The 19,253-nt window shown below is 37.4% G+C and overlaps 1 protein-coding gene and 1 long non-coding RNA gene across 6 annotated transcripts in view; one reads left to right on the top strand and one right to left on the bottom strand.

Annotated features, from left to right (window-relative positions):
* The window catches only part of PPP3CC (protein phosphatase 3 catalytic subunit gamma), a 102,470-nt gene that overhangs the window by 26,692 nt on the left and 56,525 nt on the right, over window positions 1–19,253 (bottom strand). For all 5 annotated transcript variants that reach the window (XM_029937392.1, XM_029937384.1, XM_029937376.1 and 2 more), the window contains exons 4-6: window positions 17,139–17,250; window positions 6,560–6,705; window positions 4,681–4,820 (exon numbers count right to left, since the gene is read on the bottom strand). In XM_029937392.1, coding sequence (XP_029793252.1) covers window positions 4,681–4,820; window positions 6,560–6,705; window positions 17,139–17,250 — 398 coding nt within the window. The remainder of the gene's footprint in view (window positions 1–4,680; window positions 4,821–6,559; window positions 6,706–17,138; window positions 17,251–19,253) is intronic.
* LOC115289842 overlaps window positions 1–19,253 on the top strand; it is a 90,686-nt gene that overhangs the window by 23,967 nt on the left and 47,466 nt on the right. The gene's annotated exons all lie outside the window — the stretch shown is intronic.

Here is a 19,253-nt window from a genome sequence, read left to right as displayed (position 1 = left end):
GGCTCCAGGCTCTAAGCTGTCAGCAAAGAGCCTGATGCAGGACTCAAAGCCATGAACCTCAAGATTATGACCTGAACTGAACTTGGATGCTTAACTGACTGAGCCACCCAGGCACCCCACCATTGAACTTGTATTTATGGCTTAGCAATCATCACTGTTTTTTCACTTCATGAATACAATGATCAAATCCAGATCAAATATATAGGTAACAGATAATCTTAGGACAAAAAAAGAGCTCCCCTATCTTTTAACTGTTTTTGTCTTAAACTGTAACAATAATAATACAACACCAAAACTGTTCTTCGTGTCTTGATACCAAAAAAGGTATTAGGGAGGGAGGGAGAGGGAGAGGGAGAGGGAGAGAGAGAGAGAGAGAGAGAAAGAGAGACTCTGTGTGTGTGTGTGTGTGTGGTGTGAGAGACAGAGAAAGATATTAGTTGCTAAAAAGTGAACAAATAATTTTCAAATTGTCAAACTGTTTGAAAAGTTAAAGAATCTACTCACAGCTTCACAGGTAATATCTATGCCAAATTAATATTATGTAGGAATAGTTCAGGAGTAAATGAAAATATTATACCCAACCATATTCTAATGAAAGGTCTGATATTTACATCTGCTCCTAACATTTTCTTTCAGTATTGTTATCTTTCTACCTTTAGAAATACTTGATAGAAAGAACTGGAAAATACCAAATTATCCTGGAATTATCCGATTGTTAATGATTTACTTTATTTCTTTATTTTGAGAGAGAGAGGGATAGAGAGCGTGCACTAACAGGGGAGTGGCAGAGAGAGAGGGAAAGACAAAATCCCAAGCACGCTCAGCACTGGCAGTGCAGAGCTCAGTGCGAGGCTGTGAACCCATGAACCATGAGATAATGACCAAGAGTCATGAGCTGAGACCAAGAGTCAGATGCTTCACCGACTAGCCCATCAGGCACCCCAATTATTTATGTTTAAATCTTTGTTTCTTATTATACTAATTAGAAAATACTAACTTTTAAAATAGATTGTACATTCACATGGTATAAAATTGAAAGATACAAATGGTTATAAGATGAAATGCCTCCCTTCTCTTTTTTAAGTTATTTATTTATTTTTAGTAATCTCTTCACCCAACATGGGTGTAGAGCCAGCTAGACACCCCTAAATGCCTTCCTTCTTCCTATGTCTAGCTTCCAGCTACCCTAGAAGCAACCAATGTTCCTAGTATCTTTGAGTTCCCTTTAATAGATGTTCTACAGGCATACCTTGGAGATATTTACAGTTCTGTTTCACACCACCACAACAAAGCAAATACCAAAATAAAGCGAGTCAAATGAATTTTCTGGTTTCCCAGTGCATAATAATGTTTACACTATACTGTAGTCTACTGAATGTGCAATAACACTGTTTCTAAAAACCAATGTACATACCTTAATTTAAAAATACTTTACTGCCAAAAATACAAACCACAATCTGAGATTTCAGTGGCTTTAATCACTGATCACAGATCATCATAACAAATATAATAACAATAAAAAGTTTAAAATATAGGGAGAATTACCAAAATGTGACACAGGGACATGAAATGAGCAAATGCTTTTGGAAAAATAACACCAAGAGATGTGCTCAACACAAGATTGCCCCAACCTTCAATGTGTAAAAAAATCTCAGTATCTATGAAGTGCAATACAGCAAAATGCAATAAAATGAGGTATGCCAGTATTTTATATCAGTATACAAAGGTTTTTGGTTTTGTTTTTGTTTTTTTTTAAATAGCTTCAAATAGCTTGTGTGGTCTGGCACATTCCATTGACTGAATGTACCACAGGTATTTAACTAGTTTTCTATTGAACATCTAGATTGTTTTTAAATCTTTTATCATAAATAATACAGCAATCAGGGCCAGCTGGGTAGCTCTGCTGTCTAAGTGTCCAGCTTAAGCATCAAGATTTGTGGGATGGAGCCCTGCATTGGGCTCCATGCTAACAGCATGGAGCTTGCTTGAGATTTTCTCTCTCTCTGCCCCTCCTCCACTCATGCTTTCTCTCTCAAAATAAATAAATATTCAAAAAAATAATAATACAGCAGGGGATAACTTTGAACCAACCCCTAAATAATGTGGGGAGTGCTGCCTTCTCACACAGTAAAAAATGTGTATAACATTTATAGCTGTGTAACTGTGTAACTTTTTTTCACATGTATAACTCTTTTTAAGTAGGAACCATTCCCAACGTGGGGCCTGAACTCACAACCCTGAGATCAAGAGTTGCAGGCTCTACCAACTGAGCCAGCCAGGTGCCCCTGGTGTATAGAACTTTTGACTCCCCAAAAACGTAACTCCTGGCCTATTGACCAGAAGCGTTACCCGTAACAGTCAACTGACAGATATTTTGTATGTTGTATGTTTCATATACGGTATTCTTACACTCAAATAAGCTAGAGAAAAGAGAATGTTCTTAAGAACATCAGAAGGAAGAAAAAATACATTTATAGTGCTGTATTATATTTATATTAAAAAATCCATGTAGCGCCTGTGTGGCTCAGTCAGTTAAGCATCTGAGTCTTGATTTCAGCTCAGGTTATGAGCTCACAGCTCTCATGGTCTCTGTGCTGACAGCATAGAGCCTGCCTGAGATTCTGTCTCCCTTTCTCTCTGCCCCTCGACCACCCTCTCTGTCCCTCTCTGTCTTAAAATAAATAAATAAACTTAAAAAAAATCCATGTATAAGTGGACCTGCATAGTTCAAATGCATCTTATTCAAGGGTCAGCTGTACATACATCTTACACATTTGCACATTTACATAATTGATTCTTGTTATTTGCAGTGGCTATGCCCTATAAAGTTGTTGCAAAACTGGATTAGTAAAAACTGAACCACTGTTTCTACAGAAAATATATAGTTAGGGTCCTGTGAGCCTCTGGTCACATATTTATTAACCAATCAATACATAACCTTGTTTTATGTGTGTCTCTATGTAAAGACATCTTAATATATACTGTTGACTCATTAACATAGAACTCATGGACAACAATGTCACAAATCCTTTCTGAATTAGGTTTATATAACCTACATATATTTTCTCTGTAAGGCACATCATGGCCTCCTTATACGTAGAAAAACTAGGCAGCACTTAAGCACTATGCTTGGGGGCCATTTTACACAGCAAAAATCTCCAACAAAGAATGTGAAAAATGTTGCACTAAATGGACCACAGAAAGAATGTTATGATAGTCTTATGGTATGAAAGCTGAAACAAGAAGGCAGAGCAGCTCCTTGTTAGCCTCAGGTAGGAACACACATGGGGTGACTTGAATTTTGTTAATCACTCTGCATGTATGCATGTCTGTGAATGACCACGAAAGTGCTGAGTGGTGACTTTGCGGTTACAAGTAATTCTCTGCAAGTAGGCAAATTTGCAGCTCAGAATTCATAAATAATGAGGATCAACTTATAGCTATAGGACTACATTTTATTTTTTTTTATTTAATTTAATTTTTTTTTTTGAGAGACAGAGAGAGACAGCGCGAGCAGAGGAGGGGCAGAGATAGAGGGAGGTTCTTCAGGTTCTGAGCTAGCTGTCAGCACAGAGCGTGATGCGGGGCTCGAACCCACAAACTGTGAGATCATGACCTGAGCTGAAGCCAGACGCTTAACCGACTGAGCCACCCAGGCGCCCCATAGGATTACATTTTAGAAGTAGAACTTCTGGTTCAAAGGCCCTGGGCATTTATAATTGAAAGATATTGTCAAGCTGATCTCCAAAGAAATTGTACCAGTTTACACTGTACAAACAATAAAAAAAATTATGTTCTTTATTTTAAGCAATGTAAAGAGAAATAAAAAAAATTTTTTTAATGTTTATTTATTTTTGAGAGAGAGAGAAAGAGACAGCATGAGTAGAGGATGGGCAGAGAGAAAGGGAGACAGAATCGGAAGCAGGCTCCAGGCTCTGAGCTGGCAGTCGCGTGGAACTCACGAACCATGAGAACACAAATTGAGCTGAAGTTGGATGCTTAACTGACTGAGCCACCCACATGCCCCAAGAGAAGTAAAATTTAAATGATTCAAAAAGGAATAAAACAACGTTGCTGAGAAGACTTAAAACTATGGCAATTTTGAGGCTCTTTACTTTTGTATGTAGATTTCACTTCATGAATGTATTCTCTTAGGCAATTAACAGAGATTTTTTAGGGGATAACATACTCGCATTACTTGTCACAGTAAAATACTGAAACTAAAAATATTTAGACTTCAAACCTCCCTCTATCTCCCTATTTTTGAACAGCAGAACACAATAAAAGCTCACATGTGAGATTTAAGACAACAGCCAACTTCCAGGAAATGTCCTGGGCTTTAGTTCACAATGTCCTGTGCTTTTTATATCTTTGCCTATAGCAGTGGTTCCAAAAGTTGAAGAGCTTTTAAAAAAGTAACAGGATTTTCCTGTCTCAGACCTACTCTATCAGAATCTCTGGGGGGAGAGTCAACAAACCTTTTTTTAAAAAAAAAAGATGATATTTGGGAACAAATAATCAAGATCATTCAGAGTCTGAAAATAACATTTAAGCACTGCAAGATCCTCTGTTCAATCATGTTCGGCTTATTACACTTAGGTATCATGAGGGTACTCATCTATGAGAGCACAAAACCAATTAAGATATAAAAAAACAAACAAACTTGGAGCATTAGCTTACCTGTAAAAATAAGAGCACCCTCGGACAGTGTTATGGGTGTAGTGCTCCAAGGTCTTTTCACTGCCATAATCCTCTGAGGGATCAGACCAAAGCAGGTCACACACTGGCCCAAAGGCGGGAGGTTCTTTAAACCTGTCTAACTAGAAGACACACAAGAGCCAAAAGAAGAAAAGTCATAAAAGCAAAAGACCTTTTGGAAACTGGTATGTGTCAAAAAACCAAAAGCCAAAGCCTCCCACCCACAAGAAGGTCTTAGGAGAAAAAGCTGCAAGCCCCTTAAAGAACTGTTCCTTTAGGAAGAAAATGAACATTTAACAAATTTCAATATACAGTTTTTATTATTTTTTGAAATAAATTTTTATAAATATCCCTGTATCTAAGAAAAGGATTCCTTTACATCCTAATTTTAAAAACAGTATTTAATGTAATTCGAGTGTGAAATCAACCACTGTAGAGATATGAGATTATTGAGAAAGACTATGGAAAGTTCATTTCAACTGCCCAGGTAAGCCAAGGTTACCATCAGAGTAGGAAAGGTTTTACAATGGTTCTGTTCATTGTTTACCCATTCCAATTTCTAGGAGATTTCTAGTTTTATTTTGTAAAGGACTTTCATCCTTTCCATTCTATGCAGTGGAAGCATTTCAATTTAAGTTATTAATTTAAGCCTTTAGTCACTGCTTGCTTTGTTTGGTTAGTAGCATAAAAACCAAGGCAAAACGAGTAACTAAAATAGCTAAGGACTTCTACCAAGCGAAAGGAGGGCGTTTTATTAATACAACTGGTTCAGAATTGCAAAACTCAAGACCTACCTACAATGTAAAGGAGAAATTCTGGTTACTTTAAAGACAATAAGGCAGCAGAGATATAGGCAACCCCTCTTCTCAGGGAGATAACTTTAGGAGTTATCTTAAAGATATATTAAATATATATTAAAGATAAACAAAATCTCCCTGAGAAGAGTAACTTTGATTCAGAGAAAAGTTTCATAAACAGAAAAGTCTTTAATTTCAGTACCCACACAGACAGGTAAAAGAATACAAAGGCAGAGAAAAGAAGATAGTACTGTAGAACAACAGAAGTGAAAAGGATTGATCATCTTTTTAGGAGTCCTGAAAATAATAATCACCAACTTATGCAAGTAGAGCAATTTAAACTCTTATCATTTATTTTTATTTTTTTTTAATTTTTTTAATGTTGTATTTATTTTTGATACAGAGAGAGACAGAGCATGAGAGGGGGAGAGGCAGAGAGAGAAGGAGACACAGAACCAGAAGCAGGCTCCAGGCTCTGAGCTAGCTGTCAGCACAGAGCCTGACGCGGGGCTTGAACCCACGAACGTGAGATCTGACCTGAGCCGAAGCCGGAGACTTAACCGACTGAACCACCCAGGCGCCCCTAAACTCTATCATTTAAAATGTCAATGTCAACACATTTCAGAGCTGGAAGTCCGAAGACCATCCATTCTAACTTCCCTATTTCCTAGAGAAGAAAATGTGACTAAGAGTTTGGCGATTTGTTCAAGGTTGCACAATTAACTGCAGGACAGGGATCAGAACACTGAATTCCTTCCTTTTGTATTGTTACACAATTTATTTAAAGTCTCAGGGCCCTACTCAAAATATGTTATGTTTCTACTTGGTAAAAGTACAGATTTCATTAAAATTTATATAAACTTTCTGGAAGATATATAGCAAAATGTTAACAGTAGATATCTCCCAGTACTGAGATCACAGGTGATTTCCAGTTTCTTACTTTTGATTATCAGTATTTAAAAATTTTCAGATAGAGGCACATTAGCTGACTGCAAAAACAAAACAAAACAAAAAGCCTAAACCAAGAAATATATATTCCACAAAACTAATGAGAAATTACTTACTTTCCTAATGTCATCTAAACTAGTAATTTCAGGTGACATCCCTCCATGTACACACAGAAACTGCTGGTTTAAGAGGGCAGCAAGAGGAAGACAGTCAAATGTCTCCATACACGCATCATATACCTGTTCAGAATATTTGATTCGACCTATGAAAAAAGGAAAAACAGTTAAAGGAAGAAAAACTAAAATTTATCAAAACGGGATACAAAATTATGAAGCTACTTCAAAGCCATTTATTTCAGCCAAATTTGAAAACACAGTCATCTTTAAAAAATTATCTTGAGAGGTTGTGGATAAAATCTCCTCTAAAGACAAGTGTGACCGTAGATTAACTTTCTATCTCTTTTGTCCTGGAAGCCTGATAAGGTGAATGTCATCTGTGTTATTATACAACATTGCTTACAGTAAAAATCACTTCAATTACCTGGTGGGAAGCTATAGCTTTGGACTTCTGAGTGGAATGACTCAAGGTATGTCCCTGTGGGACCCTGGAATCTATCCCAATAAGGCTTCTATAGGAGATATTGGCAATTGTGCTATATGAGGCTTCTAAGCCGTGGTGGCTACCTGCTCTGCACCTGAACTGTGACTTGGAGGGGGTTGGGTACAGGGAAGGAGGTGAAAGGCAGAAAAACTTCGGGCTGCCATACCCACTCCTATGAGGACTACTCCACTGAAAAGGATGACTGGCCCTGCCCTCCTTCCTGTACTACATCCTCCTAAGTAGATGAATGCCTGGGTGGTCAGTCAGTTGGGTGTCTGACTTTGGCCTAGGTCATGATCTCGCCATTCCCAAGTTTGAGCCCTGCATCGGGATCTGTGCTGACAGCTCAGAGTCTAGAACCTGTTTCCGATTCTGTGTCTCCCTCTCTCAGCCCCTCCTCCAGCCCCTCCCCCATTCTCTCTCTCTCTCAAAAACAAACCTTAAATTTCAAAAAAGAGTAATCAATAAAATATCAATAATCTTCTCATGATTTTTAAGGCCTTTAAGCAAAATTTTCCCTGATTCCATTTTATGTATTTTATGCTCATCTTAATGAACTGTATTTTGATGTGGTTGTCGTGTTGGGGCAAACACTCCAGTGGACAGAGGACAGGGTCTCCACAATTATCTAGAAAGAATCCATCATGAACGAACAGATGGGAAACTGAAAGATGGCTTTAGTTTAAAAAGAAAGGGAGTATTTTCTTCCTCTTGGCCTTGGATTTCAGAGTTAAGCCATGCTTGGAGGTCATACAGGCACAGGTGGCCCTACAGAACTGAGCTCCTTCTCTTCCAAAATTCTGTGAAGATGAGACTGAGCCTACAGGGCCTCGAGGACAAAGCTACAGCAAGTGAATTAGATTATGCAGCTGATAATTATTCTTGTATTTCTTTCTTGGGTTCAAGTATCAGAGCCTGGTCATGGCAAGGCTTTGGAGAATAAAGTGAAAGGTAAGGGTCCACAGTTGGGCCAGAGTACAATATGTGGTTGACGTCCGGACACATCTGGAGAGACATTCCTAAAGGGAAGGTATAAACTAAGGGGCCATATTTGAGGTTATAAAGCTTTCTATCCCTGAATGTGAAGATTTTCTCTTTATTGCCAAGATTTGAGGGTATTAAGGGAGTTTGTGGGTTCCTTTAAAAACTTTCAAAGCATTCTCTATTACCATGACAGTAGTTAAGGTTATCTATTTCACAACATATGCTAACTCTATTATGACATCCAAGTTAATAAGAGCCAGATCTTAGGCATCTTTACATCTCTTTGGAGCTACATCCTTATATTCTTTTTATCTGAACTGTTAAGTTTTGGCTATTCAGAAAGTAGACTCGCACTGGCCATAAAGTCTATGAGAAAAAAAATCAAACAAACAAAAAAATTCTTTCATTTGTGAGCAGTGATTGACTTTTTCTCCTGAAAATCCTTGTAGCCAGAGTTCCCTCTGTTGTCAATGTCAGTAAGAAATTCCCCCTGGAAGGGGGCCCATGCGTGGCTCATCAGTCAGTTGAGTAACTGACTCTTGATTTTAGCTCCAGTCATGATCTCACAGTTCGTGGGATCAAACCTTGCACTGGACTTTGTGTTGACAGCATGGAGCCTGCTTGGGATTTTCTTCTTTGCTCTCTGCCCCTCCCTCAACTCCCATGAGTATGCATGCTCTTTCTCTCTCTTTCAAAATAAGTAAATAAACTTTAAAAAAAAAATCCTCTGTAAGAATCTTAAGCTTGCATATAGACAGGAATTTTTTTAAACTGAAGTATAGCTGACATGCATTGTCATATTCGTTTCAGATGTACAACATCAACAACTCTATACACTATGCAATGCTCACCATGGTAACAGTAGTTACCATCTTCATCATATAGTTATTAGAATATTATTGACTATATGCTCTCTGCTATACTTTTTATCCTTTTGACTTCTTTCTGTTCTAACTGGAAGTTTGTATCTCTTAATAACCTTAACCCATTTGGTCCATTCTCTTATTTGTGTCACCTCTGGCAATCACATTTGTTCTATGTATTTATGATATTTATGAGTTTGTTTCTGTTTTTGTTTTGTTTTTCAGATTCCACATATAAGTGAAATCATATGGTATTTGTCTTTCTCTGATTTTTTGATTCATTTCACTTAATATCCTCTAGGTCCATCCATGTTATCACAAATGGCAAGATTTCATCCTTTATACAGCTAAGTAATATTCCTCTGTGTGTATGTGTGTGTGTATGTGTCTTCTTTATATATTTATCATATTTATCTATCAAGGGACAATTGGGTTGCTTCCATATCATGACTACTATAAATAGTGCTGCAATAAACATAAGGGTGTGTTTATCTTTCAAATTCATGTTTTTTTCTTTGCCTAAATACCTAAGTGATGGGATTATTGGATCATATGCTACTTTTATTTTTAATTTTTTAAGGAAACTCCATATGTTTTCCATAGTGGCTGCACCAATTTAAACTATGATCAACAGTATCCAAGGGTTCCATTTTTCCCCATCTTTGCCAACACTTGTTATTTCTTGTCTTTTTGATACCAGCCATTTTGACTAGTGTGAGGTAATACAGCTCATTGTGGTTTTGATTTGCAGTTCCCATGAGTACTGACATTGAACATCTTTTCATGTGCCTGTTAGCTATCTGCAGGTCTTCTTTGGAGAAACCTCTATGAATGACTCAAAAGAATTCCTCAGCCTACTTCCAAAAGGATACCAAATCTGGAGAAAGATAGCAAGCAATACAGTGTCTTAATTCCATTCTGTATATTAAAATAGGAGGTTACACAAGAAACAAGTGTTGGTGAGGATGTGGAGAAAAAGCAACACTTGTGCACTGATGGTGGGAATGCAAACTGGTGCAGCCACTGTGAAAACCAGATGGAGGTTCCTCAAAAAATTAAAAATTGAACTACCCTATAATTCAGTAATCACATTGCTGGGTATTTACCCACAAAATACAAAAACACTAATTTGAAAGTATATATTTACTCTTATGTTTATTGCAGCATTATTTACAATAGCCAAATTATGGAAGCAGCCCAAGCATCTATGAACAGACAGATAAATGGATAAAGATGTAATACACACACACACACACACACACACACACACACACACACACACACACACACATACCTGCATACAATGGAATATCATTCAGCCATAAAAATAATGAAATTTTGCCATTTGCAATGACATGGATGGAGGTAGAGAGTATAATGCTATGTAAATCAGAGAAATAAAATCAGAGAAAGACAAATATATGATTGTACTCATATGGAATTTAAAAAACAAAATAAAGGAAAAAGAGAGACAGAGAGAGAAACAAACCAAGAAAAAGACTCTTAACTATAAAGAACAAACTGATGTTTCCAGAGCAGAGGTGGATAGGGGGATGGGTGAAATAGATAAGAGGAGTGGCTCAGTCGGATGGGCGTCTGACTTCTCAAGTTATGATCTCACTGCTTGTAGGTTGTGTGCTGACAGCTCAGAGCCTGGAGCCTCCTTCAGATTCTGTGTTTCCCTTTCTCTCACCCCTGCCCTGCTCATGCTCTGTCTCTGTCTCTCTTTCTTTCTCAAAAATAAACATTAAAATTAAAAAAAAAAAGAGCACACTTATCATGATGAGTACTGAGTATGTACAGAGTTGCTGAATCACTACATTATACACCCGAAATTAACATAATGCTACATGTTAACTATACTGGAATTAAAATTAAAAATCTGATAACCTTTTTTAAAAACACAGCAGATGAATAAAATTAATCAAAAAGAAGTTAATGCTGTATTAACACATGACCAAAATAGTTTACAAAAGGTTATTTTCTTTAAAAATTGTTTCACTTATTCATTTTTTTTGAAAGCGTGTACACACACTCAAGTGGGAGCAGGGAAATGTGTACATTTATTCTCTTTTCAACATCCTTTTGTTTTTTACATAAATGGAAGCATACGCACACTGCTTTGTATTTGCTTTTTGTACTTAACATATTTTGGGTGACATCTTTATATGGAGAGCTTTGTAATTACCACAACCTAACCATACCCATCTCTTACTTCTACAAATGATACTGTAATTAACAACAAACAATATTTATTTTAAAAAACTTGTCCAAAAGACAAACTGTCATAACAATATTGTTTTCTCTTTAATGTTTATTTTATTTTTCAAGGACAGCACAAGTGGGGGAGGGGCAGAGAGAGAGGTATAGAGAATCCCAAGGAAAGTCTCACTGTTAGTGCAGAGCCTAAAGCTGTGCTTGAACTCACTAACCCCAAGGTCATGACCGGAGCCAAAATCAACAGTCAGACACTTAACTGACTGAACCACCCAGGTACCTCTATTTTTTGTAAATGTTTGTTTATTTATTTATTTATTTTGAGAGAGAGTACAAGCAGGAGAGGGGCAGAGAGGGAGAGGAGAATCCCAAGCAAGCTCCATGCTGCCAGCACAGAGACCCATGTGGGGCTCGATCCCAGGAACTGAGATTACGACCCAAGGTGAAATTAAAGGTTGATTACCCAACTGACTAAGCCACCCAGGTGCCCTGAGAGGAATATTTAAAGATTCCTGCAATATAAAGCAATCTAAAAATTGATGTAAGAGGGGTGCCTGGGTTGTTCAATCAGTTAACCCTCTGAAGACAGCTCAGATCATGATCTCGTGGTTCATGGGTTCAAGACCCCAGGTCGGGATCTGTGCTGACAGCTCAGAGTCTGGAGCCTGCTTCAGATTCTGTCTCCCTCTTTCTCTGCCCCTCCCCCACTCATACTCTGTCTCTCTCCAAAATAAATACTGAAAAAAAATTTTTAAGAATTGATGTAAGAACAACTTCCCCCTTACAAAATACTCTAACTCCCTTAGGAATATTCTCAATAGAATATCTATTGCAACTGCACAATCTGGAACTAAGCATCACTTAGCAGTAATTATAAGGTGCTGATTCTAAAAGCCATGGTGGCCCTTTAGGAGAGATCAGCTTATCAGTGAAAACATCCATGAAAAGCAGCACATATGCTCCTTGTTTATAAGAACAAAAGTTGAAATTATATTTGTGTACTTGTTCCAAGATTTATTCAAATTTCAGCTGCAGCATTAGAATGAAACAAGAGTATCTCTGTAGGCAAGAGAAGAAAAGAAACCTGGTTTAAAGCATGCGAAAAGCAAATAAAAACCTAAGATAAGAAATTCTGTGAAAAATGAGAACACTTAAAATGTTTCCCAAACCTATTGTTCCACCTTCTAAAAATAGTCTGAACCAATTTATATGAGTCAAAAAAATAACTCTGATAAAACAGAGGAAGAAATGGATAAAATGTTGTTTATAAAAATCTGAACCTTAATTCCAAACAGAGGTATCCAGAGGCAGCTTTCTTATTATGTATCTATTGCTAAATACTAGTCATTCCAGGGCCTTTGTCAACTGCTTGACATACATTATTTAATTTTCCCAGGTAAAGAAAGAGAAGTGTAATGAATAATATCCCCATATTTGGCCTAGAAAAATAATGCAAAATAGTTTCAATTTCTAAACTGTTTGGTGAAGTGGTTCAAATAACAAATAGTAGATATTTTCCTAGCCTCTGGAGCAGGTGTGCTAAACCAGCTGCATGCAAGACAATTATCTGGGGTCTTTAAAAAGCCTCTTAAAGGCCTGGGACCCACCCAGGTGATTTTGAAGTTACCACTTTAAAAATTTATTATGCTAGTAGTACACGGTGGTGATGAAGGACAACTCCAGCAGCTCCACAGGAAGATACAAGAATCAAAAACACAAGTCCTGCTGACTCAACTCCCCATAGATAACCACTGCTATCAATTTCTTATGCACGCTTGCGCTCTCTCTCTATATATATATTTATATATTCCCCGTGTATGCGTGTGTGTACGCCCCTGCACATTATATATTTTTAATTTACAAAGGAGTACGCCTAGGCCCACCTTGATCTTTCAGCAGCTGCCCAGTATTCAATTTTTAAAAATATATTATCACTTATTTAAGCAGTCACTTGTTGATATTTAAATTATCTCTCTCTAAGGGTGCCTGGGTGGCTCAGCTGGTTAAGTGTCCAACTCTTGGTTTCAGCTCAGGTCATGATCTCACAGTTTGTGAGATGAAGCCTCGCACTGGGCTCTGTACAGGCAGTACTGAGCCTGCTTGGGATTTTCTCTCTCCCTCTCTCTCTGTCCCTCCCCTTCTCGTGTGCACACGTGTGCATGTGTGCTCTCTCTCACTCTCAAAATAAATATTTAAAAATAAATAAGCTTAGGGCACCTGGGTGGCTTAGTTGATTAAGTTGGTTTTGGCTCAGGTCATGATCTCATGGTTCAAGGTTTAAGCCCCACATTGGGCTATGCACTGACAGTGTGGAGCCTGCTTGGCATTCTCTCTGTCCCTTTCTCTGCCATTCCCCCATGTTCTCTCTCTCAAAATAAATAAATAAACTTTAAAAATAAATAAATGGTGTTGTTTCAAACAGCTAAATTTGTGGCAATTTGTTATATAGTGTTTTAAAAAAAACCTATATAGGGGCACCTGGGTGGCTCAGTCGGTTAAGTGTCTGACTTCAGCTCAGGTCATGATCTCACAGTCAGTGAGTTCGAGCCCTGCATCAGGCTCTGTGCTGACAGCTCAGAGCCTGGAGCTGCCTCGGATTCTGTCTCCCCCTCTCTCTGCTCCTCTCCTGCTCGAGCTCTGTCTCTCAAAAATGAATAAATATTAAAAAAAAATTTTTTTAATAAAAAAACTATATAATCCAAAAACAAAAACAAAAATACCTATATAATCTGCATGATAAATTCCTAGAAGCCAAATTGCTGGGTCAAAAATTTTTACAGAAATTCCAAAATTGCTGTTCAAATACTTTATAGCAATTTAAACACTCACCAATAGCAGATCTAACTTGTTAAAAAAACATTTCCTTTTTATTACCTACTGATTTGAACTATTTATTCTAGGGGCACCTGGTGGCTCAGCTGGTTAAGTGGCCAACTCTAGCTCAGGTCATGATCTCGCAGTTCGTGGGGTCAAGCCTCACCTCAGGCTCTGTGCTGACAGATCAGAGCCTGAAGCCTGCTTCAGATTCTGTGTCTCCTCACTCTCTGCCCCTCCTGTTCATGCTCTGTTTCTGTCTCTCAAAAGTAAATAAAACATTGAAAAAAAAATTGAACTGTTTATTCTAGTAAGAGCTGTATCTTGCCCACTGTAGCTGACTGTTCTGTCAGAGGAATCTTTTTAAAGTCTTTATTCTCTAAAATTTTTTGTAAGAATAATGACCTTTCCTTTCAGGATCTACTTGGAGAAAGGCCATCATTTTAACTGCCAACTTCAGTGTAGGAAGCTACAGTAACAAGAATTAATATGAGCATATGAAACACTACCAAGATGTATTAAAGGGATTTGGGGGCAAGGAATTGGATAAACTCTTGAGCTTCAGAAAACAAATTTAAAAGTTTAAAAAATTTTTTTATGTTTGGGAGCCTGGGTGGCTCGGTCCGTTAAGTGGCTGACCTAAGCTCAGGTCATGATCTCACAGTTTGTGGGTTCGAGCCCCATGTCAGGCTTTGTGCTGACAGCTCAGAGCCTGGAGCCTGCTTCTGATTCTGGGTCTCCCTCTCTCTCTGACCCTCCCCCACTCATGTTCTGTGTGTCTCTCTCTCAAAAATAAATATATGTTAAGAAAATTAATTTTCTTTGTGTTAATTTATTTATTTTGAGAGAGAGAGAGAATGCGCACATGGGAGGAGCAGAGAGAGAGGGAGAGGGAGAGAATCCCAAGCAGACTCTGCACCGTGACAGTGTGGAGTCTGATGAGGGGCTCGAACTCATGAACCATGAGATCATGACCTGAGCTAAAATCAAGAGTCAGTCACTTAACCAACTGAGCCACCCAGGCTCAGTTTTTTTCAACTTTGAATATTTTGGGGGTATATAACTTTAAATATTTTATAATATATTCCTCCAAGATAATCACTGAAATAGGACACACAGTGAAATCCGATCAAACCATCAGTTATAAGACATTACAACATTTGTATATATTCAGTGTTACTTGAAGAAAGTAGATTTTAGAGCCCAATACCCAAGAATTTAGTTCAGCTTCCTTATTTTGTACAGAATATACATTTTTAGAAATCAGAAAAGGTAAAATTTTGTGGTTTTTATTTCAGTATTTTCCTTTCACTTTATATAAAAATATAAAACATCATTAAAGTATAAACTGATATATAATCTTTTTGGAGGGCTATTTAGAGTATATATCAAAAGTCTTTAAAATGTTCATGCTCTCTGACTTAGTAATTCTCTTCTGAGAATCTGTGCTAAGATACAAATCCTAGATAATCATTCATTTAACACAATTCAACCAATATTTTTAAACATCTGTGAGTTATTAGATACAATTCTGGAAAAATAACAGTGTATAAATCACATCCCTGCAATCATGGGATTTAAATTATGGCAGGAGAGAAAAACAATAAACAAAAATATTTTTTAAATATAAATTTAATTTTTTAAGAATGATAAATATAGTGTTTTTAAATGATTATTTCTTTTTCATAGAAAGAGAAAGAGACAGAGTGAGAGCAAGGGAGGGGCAGAGAGAGAGGAGACACAGAATCCTAAGCAGTCTCCAGGCTCTGAGCTGTCAGCACCTAGCTCCATGTGGGACTCGAACTTGTGAACCACACAATCATGACCTGAGCTAAAGTCAGACACTTCAATGAGCCACCAAGAACCCCTTAAATATATATTTTATATGAAAAAATATAAAAATTTCAGGCTTTGATGGATACCATTATAAAAAAAGACAAGGTATGAGATTAAATGATGAGATATTTAGTTTAGAAAAAGCAACCAGGGAAGAAGGTCTCTAAGGAGATGACAAGAATGAAGTAAGGATGTAGGTCTTATAAGCAGACAGCTATCTGGGAAAACCAGAAACAATAAGCACAAATGTCCTGGGGCCAGTTCTCTCAAACAAGCCCAATTTAGTTACCAGCACACTAAATGTGCCAACCATGAGTACCTAGATGCTGGTCAAAGAAATCTGCCAGGTTTTGTTTTTTCAACTGGCTAGCAAGATTTTGACATTCAAAAAAATTCTACCTTTAGTAATAAGGTATTTTTTTTTACCAGTACAGTATTATTTCTAGTTGGAAACAACAGAAATGACATAAAGTTGTTACTAATTTGGCTACATACATAATAGTGCATTCATATGATGGACCACTTTTAAAATATTAACATTTTAAAGTCATGTTCAAAGATATTTAATGATACATATGATATTTAATGAGTTAATTAGAAAAAACTTATTACATAAAATGTAAAGAGCAATTTATTAAACAGTACACATAACAGTCCAATTTTTTTTGAAAATATGTATAGATACATATGTATTTGAACTATTTCATGACAGGTTTTCATATATACAGAAAAGACTATATCTCAAATAGTGAGATAATAGTTATTATTTTTTTAATGTTTATTTATTTTTGAGACAGAGAGAGACAGAGTAGAACAAGGGAGGGGCAGTAAGAGAGGGAGACACAGAATCTGAAACAGCTTCCGGGCTCTGAGCGGTCAGCACGGTTCTGTGACGTGGGGCTTGAACCCATGAACCGCGAGATCATGACCTGAGCTGAAGTTGGACGCTTAATCAACTGAGCCACCCAGGCACCCCAATAGTTACTATTTTTAAGTGGTGTGACTGTGAAGAATTTTTATCTTCACTGGACTTCTCTATGTTTTTCAAATATCCCAAATGTATTACTTTATATAATAGGGAGAAACCACAAAAGTTATTTTCAAAATAAATGTCTCAAAAGGTAGAATCATGGTTCTTACCAGAAAATAAACAACAGGAACCATTTGAGTTCCATTAGTTTCTTTTATCAGTTTATGTCTGATTCACTTTGGGACTGACAAAAGGGTAACTAAAAATGTTATGGCGGTGCCTGGCTGGCTCAGTCAGTAGAACATGGGACTTCTGATTTCAGAGTTCTGAGTTCAAGCCTGTTAGACGTAGAGTTTTACTTAAAAACCAACAAACAAACAAAAATGGTTCTGGAAAAGTGGTCATACTTACATTCCTGTTTGAAAGTGAAATATTCTGTAAGATGCCTGCATTCATGATTTCCTCGAAGCAGAAACACTGTTTTAGGATAATTAATCTTTAAACTCCATAAAAATAGCACACACTATAAAAAGACAAACATAAGGATAAAGTTTTATTTGTGACCATGATAACCCACAAAGACAATTTACCTGAATTCAAAATGCCTTGTTGTAATGGCATATCTAATTGCTATTCCCAAACTGAAACATGAAACCTTCCAGCTCTTTGTTTTTTTTTGTTTTTTTTAAATGTTATTCTTTTTTTTTAATTTTTTTAAATGTTTTTTTTTTTTTTAAATTTTTGATACAGAGAGAGACAGAGCATGAGAGGGGGAGGGGCAGAGAGAGAAGGAGACACAGAACCGGAAACAGGCTCCAGGCTCTGAACTAGCTGTCAGCACAGAGCCTGACGCGGGGCTCGAACCCACGAATATGAGATCTGACCTGAGCCGAAGTCAGAGGCTTAACCGACTGAGCCACCCAGGCGCCCCACCTTCCAGCTCTTTGGAAGTGACATGCTGTTGCCCTAGACTCTGACAGAGCATAGAGTAGACTTCAGAGATACCTCTCCTTAATTTCTATTCATTCCTGTGGTTTATCCAAGTATCTAGAGCTCTGTGACAAATCCACCCCCAGATATAGTTAGATAGATAGATAGATAGATAGATAGATAGATAGATAGATAGATCGATCTGTATATTTAATGAAGAAACACCAGAGAAATTTCCACTATAAGGAACTGGGCAAGGATATCCACTATCTCTGCTACTATTCAACACTATACTAGAAATATTAGCTAGTTGAATTAGAGAAGAGATCCATTAAAAATTAAGAATGAGTAAAGAAAAAAAGTAAAACAGCTCTATTTGAAAATATGATAGTATACCTGAAAACTCCAGAAAAGACAATGATTAAACTAACTCAAATAAATAATTCAGTAACATGGCAGGATATAATATTAATAAAGACAAACAATAAATAAGACACATGGTAGAGAAAACTCCATTTACAATAGCAGCAAAGAAGACTAAACACACAGGAATAAATTCTAAGAAATGTGTAAAACACCAAGAAAAATTTTAAAGCCTCCCAAAAGCACAAAAGTAGGCAAGAACAAATGGAAAAACATTCCTTTTTCTTGGATAGGATGATTCAGCACCAGTTCTTCCTAATTTATAAAACCATCGCAATTCCAATATCAACAATTATTTTATAGAGTTAGACAAGTTGATACTAAAATTTCTGTGGAAAAAAAAACATGCAAGAACAGCCAGGAAAAAGGAAAAACCACTGAAAAAGAACTATAATCGGGGGAGGGGAGCTAGTCCCACTGGATAGTAAAAGATACAGTAAAGCTTCTACAATTGGGGGCACCTGGGTGGCTCAGTTGGTTTGAGCATCCGACTTCAGCTCAGGCCATAATCTCGCAGTTCAGTTCCTGAGTTTGGGCCCCACATCCGGCTCTCTGCTGTTGGTACAGAGCAGACTTCAGATCTTCTGTCCCCCTTTTTCTCTGCCTCTTCTGAGCTCCTGCACACACGTGCACACTATCTTTCTCTCTCTCAAAAATAAACATTAGGTTTTCTTTTCATTTTATTTATTTGAGAGAGAGAAAGAGAGAGAGGGAACATGAGAAGAAGAGAGGGTCAGAGGGAGAGAAAGAGAATCCCAAGCAGGCTCCATGCTCAGCACAGAGCCCAATTCAGGGCTTGATCCCATGACCCCAGGATCATGACCTGAGCCAAAATCAAGAGTTGGATGCTCAACTGAATGAGCCACCCAGGCACCCCTAAAAAAAAAGAATGAAAAATAGATAAACACCTCTGGGACAACTGATGCCATTTCAAAAAAATTAGATCTGTATCTCTCACGTAATTCATAATGAATGACAAATGGATAAGGGAGATAAATGTATCAAAAAATAAATGTATCCACACTGAGACACAACCTCACACCAGTCAGAGTGGTTAAAATGAACAAATCAAGAGACTATAGATGCTGGTGAGGGTGTGGAGAGATGGGCCCCCTCCTACACTGTTGGTGGGAATGTAAACTGGTGCAGCCACTCTGGAAAACAGTGTGGAGG

The sequence above is a fragment of the Suricata suricatta genome, chromosome 1, assembly GCF_006229205.1.
Source record: "Suricata suricatta isolate VVHF042 chromosome 1, meerkat_22Aug2017_6uvM2_HiC, whole genome shotgun sequence".
Taxonomy (NCBI): Eukaryota; Metazoa; Chordata; class Mammalia; order Carnivora; family Herpestidae; genus Suricata; species Suricata suricatta.
Note: the sequence above shows the minus strand (reverse complement) of the source record. Positions and strands in the feature narration are given on the sequence as shown.